Source organism: Salminus brasiliensis, chromosome 9 (genome assembly GCF_030463535.1).
Source record: "Salminus brasiliensis chromosome 9, fSalBra1.hap2, whole genome shotgun sequence".
NCBI classification, from domain to species: Eukaryota; Metazoa; Chordata; class Actinopteri; order Characiformes; family Bryconidae; genus Salminus; species Salminus brasiliensis.
In genome coordinates, this window is record NC_132886.1 from 7462664 (window position 1) to 7474494 (window position 11831).

The window sequence follows — 11831 nt, forward strand, 5'->3', positions numbered from 1 at the left end:
TTAGTCCTACTGGAGCCATTATTTAATCACAGAAACTCTTTTACCTGGTTTCATTCGCCTTCATCCACCTCCTCCACTCTTTAGAGGCAAACTGTACTAAGCTGTACGAAGCTGCCTCTTCTCCTCAGTGCTGGTGGGCGTGGCCTCGCTGGTCTCCCCCTCCTGTGGTTCTCAGGAGTGTTGAGAGCGCTGATAATTAAGATGATGATGGTGGTGGTGGTGGTGATGAAGCCCTTGTAATAAATCCCCAGGCACACACTGCTCGGCACAATGAGCTGCTCCTGCTTAGCAGACGCACCTGCTGTTCTCTCACTGCTTGCTGCTCAGCCGTAAGTCCATCCCTTACTTCATGTCTGAGTCTGTTAGGCTGTTTGAGTAACCTTGCGGTCCACAGACGGATGTTAGGGCAGGGTTATCTTTCTGTGCTGCTGTAGTAGATAAGAAAATGTTGGTGTTCAAGCTTTTGAGGTGACTGATCTTCTGTGCAGTAGGTCAACTAAGGGTCAATGTCATGTAACTTTGCTTCTGTGCTCTATAATTGAGCCTGTAATTCCATGTCTGTGAAAAATATGTGCAGTTTAACCTTTTAACCTTCCAAGGCTTATCATACACTACGGTGTATTACTCAGTAAGTACAGGGGCTTCCGTACAAACTGGTGGGACTGTTCTAGGTCTGTATTAACACTTTCGGCCCAGCGGCGTGACGATCGGCTTTTTAAGGGCTTTAAGAGGTTCTTAGAGGCAGTGATTAAAAAAAATAATCAAAGCATACAACTGATGTTATTTTCCTCCACTAAAGCCTGGCTCACCCTAAATTTCCCATTGGAAATACACTGGCTATCTCTGTGCTGGATATCACAGCGTCTTTGTGGTCCCTCAGGCACAGGGGTCATGTGGGTTATCGTCAGGACCCGGCAATATTTCTTTCTTCTCAGTTACTGTATCAGAGCAGATGTGACCAGTTGTTTACAGTCTCTGCTGGACCCGTCTGGCAAAGACAATGTTTTCTTATCATTAGGACTGGATGTACCTTATCACGCTGGCAAATAGTTGTGATCCAGACTGTGACTATTCCACAGGCTCCACAGATTGTGAGAGGGGTTATGGAAAGAGTAAAAACTGGCTCGCCCAAGCTAAGTAAACAGTCTCGTAATGAACAGGTGTGTTGACTTTATAGAAACAGAGAATAACAGACACTTGTGATGAACTGTCATTCAAACTTTCGGCAGAAATAGCTTAGTATGGATACATTAGAAAAAGTTAAAATATAAAAGCATTCTGGACACGTGAGTTGTTCACAGCGCCCTGCTAATTATTTTAAATCTGCAGCATATGGACATAAGTACGTGGACACCTGCTCGTCCTCCCGAAACAATGGTTTATCCTGCTTTTGTTGAGGTAATTGTCTCTACGGCTCAGTGAAGACTTTCTAGCTTTCTACTAGATTTTGGAGGAGCATTGTATGAGGTCAGTAATCTGCTCCAGAGAGTCCTATTCTATTGGCAGTACTTCTCTACAGGAACTATACATACATACATACATACAAGAGTCTAGTGTATAAAGTAGCTGAATGCATTTATTAGAAGGGGTGTCCACAAAAATATCCAGTTTAATGTCCAGAGGTTCTTGCAGGCGGTGCTTAACAATGCTAGCATACACCTGATGTTATTCCCAAGCAGACTCCAAGGTTAGTGAGGTCAGGTTGTTGGATGATGATCACCACCCCACCTCATCCCCTAACTCCCTAACACATCCTAAAATTATTGGATGGAGCCCCATCCATCATTCCAGAGAACACAGTTCTTCCACTGCACCACAGCTCAATGCTGGGGGGCTTTATATATATTTATCTAGCCCATGTCTGGTATTAGGAGGCATGGTGCCAATAGGTTCATTAGGTTCCAGAGAGTCCTATTCTATTGGCAGTACTTCTCTACAGGGACTAGACAAGTCTTGCGTGTATTTGACTTAAAGTAGATGAATGCGTTCATTAGAAAGGGCGTCCACAAACATTTGGACACATTTATGGAGTGTTAGCATTGAACAGAATTGGACGGTTAGTTCTCTCCTCCAAGCGTGTCCAGCTGTGCTAGCAGCAATCCAGAATGATGGGAGGGTGTATTACAGGGCTCTGAGAAAGCACAAGCCAGCCTTCCCCCTTTCCAGCACAGGTAGCATCATGTCTGATGATGGGGTTCTAGCTAGCGGGTGGAAATTGGACCCGACTAAATCAGGGGGTGGAAACAGGGTGAAACAGTGTAATTAGTGGATGTTTAGCAGTACTGGTTGTGATTGGTGTAGCAGAACGGGCCATATCGCACTCCCTTTCCCGTGGCTAACTAGGGTTTGATTCCCTACCCAGGCAGCACCTATAGGAGTCCTTGGTCAAGGCTCCACCCCCCTCGATATCACTTATCCAAAAACTAGCTATACTGCAGCTTAAGTAAGTTGTTTTTTCTGTTGACCTGAAGGTGCCTACCATCGTGCAGCTGTGAGAGCATCATGGCGGCTTTCAAAGGCATTTGGACGAAGGACTTCTGGCGAGCCGTCTCAGGAGAATTCTTAGCCACTCTGATCTTTGTTCTTCTGAGCCTGGGCTCCACCATCAACTGGGCGGCAGGCACAGAGAACCCTCCGCCTGCCGACCTAGTGCTCATCTCCCTGTGTTTCGGCCTGAGCATCGCTACCATGGTGCAGTGTTTTGGCCACATCAGCGGAGGCCACATCAACCCAGCCGTCACCGCTGCTATGGTGGTCACCCAGAAGATGAGTCTTGCTAAAGCCCTGTTCTACATCGCTGCTCAGTGTCTGGGAGCCATCGTAGGGGCAGGAGTCCTCTTTCTGGTCACTCCAAGCACTGTTAGAGGAGGACTGGGCGTCACAGCGGTGAGATGTTGTTGACTTTGACATCACTGTAAAATTAAACTGTCCATACTGACTTGCTGCACTACACGCTGAGACTCGCTAGGCAGAATTGCTAGGTTAGAGCACTGGGTCATTAATCACAGGGTTGTGGGTTCAATGCCCATGTCTGCTAGACTGCCACTGCAAGGCCCTTGAGCGGGGGACGTGTGGTGGCTCAGTGGTTAGAGCACTGGGTTATTGATCGCAGGGTTGTGGGTTCAATGCCCACATCTACTAAGCTGCTAGTACTGGCCTCTTCAGCCAAACCCTTGACCCTCTCTGCTAATGCCTTACTGACAAAACATGTGGTGGTTCAATGCCCATGTGCAGTAAGCTTTATACCCCTTTAGCCCATGCCTAGCATTAGGTGTGGTGCCAGTAGGTTTATGTTAACCAGCTCCAGAGGCTCCTATTCTATTGGCAGTACTTCTCTACAGGGACTAGACAAGCTGTGTGTGTATTTGCACATCTGTATCAGCAATGGGTGCAACTTGGGTGCAAGCTGAATGTATTCATTAGCAGGGGTGTCCACAAACATTTGACATCATTTGAGCTGGCGATATTGTTTTAGCCTTAAAATGAGCTGTAGAGTATTATGGTAATTTACCACACCACTTTATTTGGAGCTCCCAGTATTGAATTAATGAATTAAGTGCTCAATTGAACATTTAATTATCTGATTCTAAGCGAATAATACAAATATAACTGAACTTCTAAACCTCTTTGTGTTTTGCCTTGTGCAGGTTAATTCCCACATCTCAGTGGGTCATGCCCTGGTTGTGGAGCTTCTGATCACGTTCGAGCTGGTCTTCACGGTCTTCTCCACCTGCGACCACAAACGCAGCGACCTCAAAGGATCGGCCAGCCTCGCGATCGGCCTTGCTGTAGTCATCGGCCATCTGTTCGCGGTTAGTGAGCATAACACTTCAGAACAGAGGTTCTCAGTCCCAGTCCTGGGTCCCCGTGCACTGCTGTGTTTTCCCTGCTCTAACACACCTGATCCAGCTCATCAGTTAATTATCCAGCCCTTCATGGTTTGTTAGAGCAGGGAAATGAAAATACACAGCAAGTTGAGGCCCTGAGATTGAGATCGCAGGGTCTAAGCCAGCTCCTATAGATGAACCCTCCAGTAGAATTTGATTGTAAGCCAGAACTAACACACTTTAGCACACAATTTTCATCCTGTTGAAGCCCTTTATTACCTGGATCCAATAAATGTGCCATACTGAGGTTGGAACTACAGTTTAGAGGCCTGTAGACCTACATGAGAAGGTTCCTTGTTATATATAGGGCAGAGGTAGAAGAGGTGTCAATAAACAGACGCTAGCAAATAAAGTCAGCCGTTTTTACTATGAAGCCGGTCAGGAATTTACGGGTCGGAAAATTATTTATACAAAACTCTATGAAAGCAATTTCTCAGTGGGAGGCCTCAGACGTCCTCTCTGTTCCCTAAACAGTTGGTACAGCTATAGCAACTGACTCCCAAAGTAAATCCTCGGGTGACTTTGCTCAGCACCGTGCCTAGATACAGCAATATCAAACACACCTGATATTTTTTCTCATCCTTTCTGTATTAGCTTAACACATGCCATGCCAAATACAAAAACACCCTCCCATTATAACCCGGCTACAAAGTAGAGAACCTTATTGTGGGAAAGACTGGAAGCCAGAAACCACAATTTCAACATCAGACGGAGCTTGGTTATATCAGATCGTTCAGACAGGCCTTAAGAGGCAGTGTCTGTTGGGGGCTGCAGTCAGCCCGCTCATTTGATTTCGTAAATGAGATCATTTAAATCCACAGCATCATTAGGGAGTTCAGAATAACGGATAAAGTTGCAGCCCTGCCACTGATAAAGATGCATTAAGTGTGTATTCCCCTTTGAAATGCCACGGACCAGTCTGTTAATGCAGGAATCGGCACAGAATACCCTATAAAATCTATAAAGCATCTGAGGGGTCTAAATTGGTTGTGGTTTCAAAAACAGTGAATTTAGAACGGTTCTATGTGGCTTTGTTTATGGGCATTAGTGATGGACTGGGTGGCTGGTCGCCTAGCAGGACTAAGGGTATTATTCTATGTAAAGGTGCACGTATTTGTCACTGTACTATGTACTGCGAAATGTGTCCTCTGCATCTGTGGTAGTGAACACATGCACACACACTCACTAGTGAACTAGGGGCAGTGAGCACACACACACCCAAAGTGGTGGGCAGCCAACTTCAGCACCCGGGGACTAGAGAGGGTGAAGGGCCTTGCTCAAGGGCCCAACAGTGGCCCAACAGCTCTAACCGCTGAGCCACCACTGCCCCAGTGATATTTGTACCGATAAAGAAATGCATGATGTCAATATTGACACCTGAACATCCTTTTTTTTAATTTACTTTTAATTGAAAGTGAGTGTAGCTTATGAAATGTACACTACCAGTCAAAGATTTTTGAACACCTCAGGTCCAGTGAATAACCTGAAATGGTCCAGTGGTCCAGTGACCTCAAATTGGACAAAGGTAAGCAGTAAAGAGCTTCCTACACCATCAGAAGACTCTTGGAGACACTTGGAGGAAACTGAAGAGGAGAGGTCTGACACACTCAGATCCACAACAGCATCAGAAGACCAGTTTCTGAGAGTCAACAGCTTGTAGCTCAGCTTAACACTGGAGCACTGGAGTCTCAGTTTCAGCTGTGAAGAGAATTCTTGGAGCTGCAGGTTTAGCAGGTGGAGTGGAAGTAAGAAAGTTGGTAAAACAAGAAAAGTATGTTCTAAAACTTTTGATTGGTGGTGTACTTCCGGCAGCCAAATAGCCCTGTAGATTTCTTCACAGGCATAGGTAGTGGTATACTGGTATAGAGCACCACCACCTTTCATGTGGCAGACTGAGGTTTAGTTATCCTCCGCCTAAGCAAGAATTCCACGCTACACCAGTAAGAGTCCCTAATATGTACGTTGCTCTGGATTGGAGCATCAGCCACAGGTTATAAACCGTGTGTTTAATGGATATAGGGCATGTTGGGGGGGGGGGGGGGGGGGGGGGTGCGCTCTGGTGCTAGCATACTCTCGCTAGAAACACGTTAGCTGTAATGCATCGTACAAAATCAGACGCTTGCAGAGTTGGAATAAAAAAGAGGCTTTACTAAAAACGTTGTAGTCAGGATTCATAGTCAATAAACAGGCTGGGATCAATAATGGGAGGTAAAAGAGAATAAACATAGAAAAGGATTACATCTGAAGGGTCAGCGCAAACTTATTGTCATAAAAACAGGCAAAGGTTCGAATTCAAAACAATACACACAGGCAAAAGTACTTGCATACTTTGCAATTAACCTAGTCTAAAGGCCAGGCTTAAATACTAAGCTACTTGACCATACAAGGCTGAAAATAATCAGTATTCACGTGACTGGGAACGTGGATGGATGGTGGGAGTCATGTGATCACTCCTGCGATCACCTGAGGGATTCTGGGACATGGAGTTGCACAGTTGTTTTTGCCCACCTGTTTTCAGAGCATGACTTCACCCACATGTTTCGGCCTGGATTCCTGTCGGTTCTGAGAATTGCAGACATCCATTAGTTTCTCCCCTCTTTAGCTTTTAGCAGTCTGTAAAAGGGAAGCTCTGAACTCCTGCTGAATCTGCTCGTACAGTCAGTCGCACAACAGCTCTCTCACGTTTTTTGTGTGGACGCTAACGCTGCCATTCAGTCGTCCTTTTTGCCACTAGGTGGGCGATGCCACTTGGGACATCATGTGCTTACCCTGTATGCATTGGAAATCGGGGCCTTTTTGTAGCCTATTTTTTTTATTGGTTTAGGAAATCAAGCAATGTTTACATACTAAATCATATTATTCATGTCCAAAAATAATCGTGCAGTTGTTAATAAGACTTTTCACAGATTTCCCCCAAATAAATCTTAAAAAATATCTGGTCTAAATATCAACAAATCTTATTTCTGGTCTGTGGTCTAAATATGAAATATGTCCCACTTTAGATGGCTGTAAGTATAGTATATAAGTTTGATACATGATCCAGGAAAATAATACCTTTTTTATTTATTTTAATGTTTCTTATTACAATAAATAATACAGAACATTTTACTTTAGTCTAAATAATAAAAAAAAATCTCATATACATTCCTACAGCAGTGTCAAATATGAAATATATTACATATTAAATGTCAGAATGTCAAAATTATTTTTGCAAGAATTGCTGCAAAATTTGCGTTATCATTCAGTCTTACTGCTAAAAAAGACAAAACTTCTCTCTTTAAGATGCCAATGACTTTACTGTTTCTCATATTCTGTCCTGTTGCAGATCCCTTATACTGGAGCCAGCATGAACCCTGCTCGCTCTTTCGGACCAGCAGTCGTCACATGGAGCTGGGAGGGGCACTGGGTAAGACAAAAAAACTCCGAAAAAAACTCAGAACACTGTATTAATGAAGTTATATGAGATATTCTACAGAAGACCCCCCTTATTGATTTCTCTGCTCAGTAATTTGCATTGGAGTTCATTTAAGCTAAGGCTGCACCCGTGTGCTGCACCAGAGGTTAGCCTTGAGGGTAATTATGCCATCAATGCAGGGAAGCTACTACAAACTGAAATTTAAGAAGGTCACATATCCACGTCCTCTGCCAGGAACAAATACACACCTGATCCTGCGCTCCTCAAGGGCACTGCTGTTTCTCCGTAAGGATAAAGGTTGATGCTATGTTTGCAGGGCGATCAATATCTCAATAATGTCACTGGGTTTAATATGACAGATGTAATGTTGACAGCTTCCAAGCTCTCATAGTGATGGTCTTCTTCACTCTGGCCACTGTAGGACAGAGGTGACCAGTTCCATTCTTGGAGTTCCACAGCAGGCCTGCAGTGCTGGGTGATAAATAATTTCTAGCAGTTTTACACAAGAGTTCAAAACACATACAAACATATCAGCAGTGAAATCATTATAAATCTAGTCATAATATGTAATATCTTTTATATTTGACCTGCTGTATGAATGTATATGAGATTTATTATTATTATTTAGACAAAAGTAAAATGTTCTGTATTATTTCTTGCAATAAGAAACTAATATTAAATATTAAAATAAATAAAAAAGGTATTATTTTCCTGGATCATGGATAAAACTTATATACTATACTTACAGTCATCTCAAAGTGAGAGATATTTCATATTTAGACCACAAACCAGAAATAGAAGATTTGTTGATATTTAGACCAGATTTTTTAAAGATTTATTTGGTGGAAATCTGTGAAAAGTCTTATTAACAACTGCACGATTATTTTTGGACATGAATAATATGACTTCGATTTCCTAAACCAATTAAAAATTAGGCTACAAAAAGGCCCCGATTTCCAATGCATACAGGGTAAGCACATGATGTCCCAAGTGGCATCGCCCACCTAGTGGCAAAAAGGACGACTGAGTGGCAGCGTTAGCGCTCAGTTTGAATGCCGCTAAAACACAAAAACTTGAGAGAGCTGTTGTGCGACTGACTGTACGAGCAGATTCAGCAGGAGTTCAGAGCTTCCCTTTTACAGACTGCTAAAAGCTAAAGAGGGGAGAAACTAATGGAAGTCTGCAATTCTCAGAACCGACAGAAACATGGCCCCGAAACATGTGGGAGCTCACTGAGTGGTGAAGTCACACTCTGAAAACAGGTGGGCAAAAACAACTGTGCCCACTGTAGTTGTGAATTTAGCAACATGCTAAGCTCAATTCAGAGAGAAAGCAAGCAAACCTGGATGAGCCAGTCTAATAAATAAGCCTGAAAACAGCGGAAAACACTCCGAAGACCATTCCCTCGACTCTGTCCTCTAGAGGCTTTGTCTTCTGAACAGGTGTGATTTGAGCCTCAGGTAGCTGGATGTTCCTGGCTACACATCACTGTCCATGGACCGCTGGTTCTTTGGTATTTTGGATGGTTACGATTGTTGAGTCCAGCTGACTTTAATTTGAGCAGACACAGTCACTTGTTTCAGTCCCAGTTTGGCCGTTTTCCCTAATAAACGCTGCTGCAGCTGAGCTGCACAATGTTTTGCCACTCGGTCAGACTAAAGGGGGCGTGTTCGAGCGGGAGTGTGACGTCAGTTATTTATGAGATTTCACAGAAAGCTACACATTCTGCCCTCAGTAGTTTAGCCTCACCCATTCACACTGAAGTTATACGGAGTGTTTCAGTTTGGGCTGTTTTTAAAGAATGATTTCACTTACTTAATCCACCAATGCAAATTATCTTCTGTTACCATGGTAAATTTGGAAAATATCATTTAGGACTGAAATTTATCAGAACCACCTAGCACTACACTACACATTAGAAGAGCCAAATGCTGGTGGCCATCGCTGCAGCGCCTAGAGAGCAGATCGCTGTTGGGCCTTGCTCAGGAGCCCAACAGTGGCAGCTTGCTGAGCCCGGGTATCGAACCCATGACTGTCATCAATATCTCGGTGCTCTTACTGCTGAGCCGCTACTGCCCCAAGTATTAGTAGAAGGTTCTATGTTGTTACATCTCATGATTTTTAATATTTGACTAATTAACTGAGATATTCTTGTGTATCTGAAAGCAACTGTAGCTCTGTTTGTCCAGGCAGTGCATTCTCCTGAAAATGATGTTTTTTGCTTTTCCCAGTACAGCTGTTCAGTTCATCATGGTCTTGACAATTAGCTGATGATTGCCTAAATATGTGCTGGATTGGAGAGAACACTAAACTGCTGTACACCCCTCAACTACTGACTGGATCCAATTTCATAGAGAGAAAAATATTGTGTATTATGTATTGGTGCAGCTATAATTAGGATGGGTGTCACATAAGACAAACTGTATCTACCCAGCGACAGATGTGACCTGGCAGCATCGCTGGGTTGCCCATCCTGCTATAAGATCCTGTGTCCTGCTGACAGCTATAACTATAACTTAACTTCATCAGTTTTAAAGCAAACCCTGATCCTCAGGGCTCTCCAGGGTTCCACAGACGGTCATCACATTGCTCAGTCTCAACTTCCAACACATAGGGATAGTCTGGGGGTCCCCGAAGATGTATCCCCGTGTTGAAAATCACTATAATCTGGAATGTGGGAACATAGTGTTACGGTTTCCCTGTCCTGGCTCCGCCCTTTCTTGCCCTATCAGAGCTTTTGGCCGTGCCAACTGGCCATGCTCTTTCTAGGTGGGTGGGTAGATGGCGCTCACTCCTCTCATCATTCGTAAGCGATGTTGGCCGGGTGGTCCAGTGGAGCTGGAGACCTGGTGTGTCTTCATATGTGACCTATATATATATATATATATATATATATATATATATATATATATATATATATATATATATGGAACCATAGCTTGGTATTGATTCTGAACAGGCATTACCTGCTGGTCTGTTGGAATGGACATTTACTAATTGGTAACTACATGCAAAGCAATGCAAACTGGCTGAGTTGTCCCTAAATCATAGCAGTGGGGATAAATGCCAGGAACCACTTGTAGTTCGGATGGGTTTAAGGGGTTAATTAATAGCTGGCTTAAAAACTTGAGACTGAAAGCAGTTTCCTGATGCCCTGGCTAATAGGAGTAGGTTTTGCTCTACCCACTGATGCTACTAATAGGTCACCAACGAACCCACCGACCACTGACCCCTTGGAAGATTATTTTTAAACAGATCTTGAATGTCCAAGGTCAACCTTTGTTGGTTGTCAAGTCTTGTACATTGATTTGAGCGCACTGCATACGTGCTCTTGCTCTTGTAATGTTACTGCGGGCACATTGTGCCAGCTTTTTCATTTTGGACGTTTTCCCAGTGATTTCTTTCTATTTATAAAGTATAAACTCCACTCATCCACTCAAGCCTCCAGGCCGCGCCCTCATAGCACATGCTTACTAGTATTACCTCTCAGAGCTACACTGTCTAGAAACGGCCTAATGCTTAGTAGGCCCCCCTTGTGCTGTCACAACAGCTCTGATCATTCGATGCATGGACTTCACAAGAGCCAACCAAGACGTTAGAGGCAGATCATTTGAGTCCTGTACGTTGTGAGGTGGGGCCTCCATGAGTATCAATGAGCCTTGGATGTCCTTGACACGGGTTCACGGTTTGCCCTTTCTTGGACCACCTTTTGGTAGGTACTGACCACTGCATACCTGGAACACCCCACTAGACCTACCAGATGTTTTGGAGATGTTCTGACCCAGTCGTCTAGCCATCACAGGGTTGTACACACATGCCTAGAGGTCTAGATGTAAGTTTAGGGGGGCTGTATGGATGGGTCCCAGTAACAACACACTGGGACAAACCCCCTCTGAGCCCATGCCCAACTAGAACCCAGCTACCCACGTTCCACCCATGTGAGCCCTACATGAGCATGTTGGCTCATGGGCGTGAGTGTGGGTTGTACCTTACTGAGCTTACTAATGCAAGTCTTCCATTCCTCTCTAGGTATACTGGGTGGGTCCCATTCTAGGCGGGATCCTGGCAGCTGCCTTGTACGAGTACCTATACTGCCCAGACCCCGGCCTTAAGAAGCGCTGCAGGGAGATGTTCGTCAAAGATGATTCTGGAAAGTACAAAGAGGTGGAGTGCCCCAGCAACCATCGTACCGGCGAGTCAGACAACATTGTGATCAAGCCTGGTTCCTCCTCTGATGCTGAGAAAGCTGAAAAGAAAGAGTCCTTCCAGGATTCGTCTGGAGACGTGCTGTCCTCTGTATGACTAGTGTGCAAACTGGACATGGAGTCCAATGTGTAGGGCCATCAGAATGGTCCTCCACCATGAGTAGCCCAAGCCTGCTCAAAGTGACGGAATATACTTGGCCTTCTGGAAATGCTAATGTGGCTAACAGTGAATACAAGCATGCCAGAAGCACTACTTTTGTCGTACTTTAGCTTTCATGTCATAATTAGCAGCATTAGCATTTTTGGATGAGTTTTTTTTTTTTT

At 44.2% G+C, this 11831-nt stretch overlaps 1 protein-coding gene across 2 annotated transcripts; it reads left to right on the forward strand.

The window, feature by feature from the left end:
• Nucleotides 1-270: 270 nt before the first annotated feature.
• Nucleotides 271-11604, forward strand: LOC140562859 (aquaporin-4-like). 2 transcript variants are annotated; one of them, XM_072688722.1, is made up of 5 exons: nucleotides 271-329; nucleotides 2472-2886; nucleotides 3648-3812; nucleotides 7213-7293; nucleotides 11332-11604. In XM_072688722.1, exons 1-5 carry the CDS (start codon nucleotides 271-273, stop codon nucleotides 11602-11604), a joined length of 993 nt encoding a protein of 330 aa, XP_072544823.1. The 2 variants fall into 2 exon arrangements, with proteins under 2 accessions (XP_072544823.1, XP_072544824.1); XM_072688723.1 differs by lacking the exons at nucleotides 271-329; nucleotides 7213-7293 and having other exon boundaries at nucleotides 2491-2886.
• The last annotated feature ends 227 nt before the right edge of the window (nucleotides 11605-11831 follow it).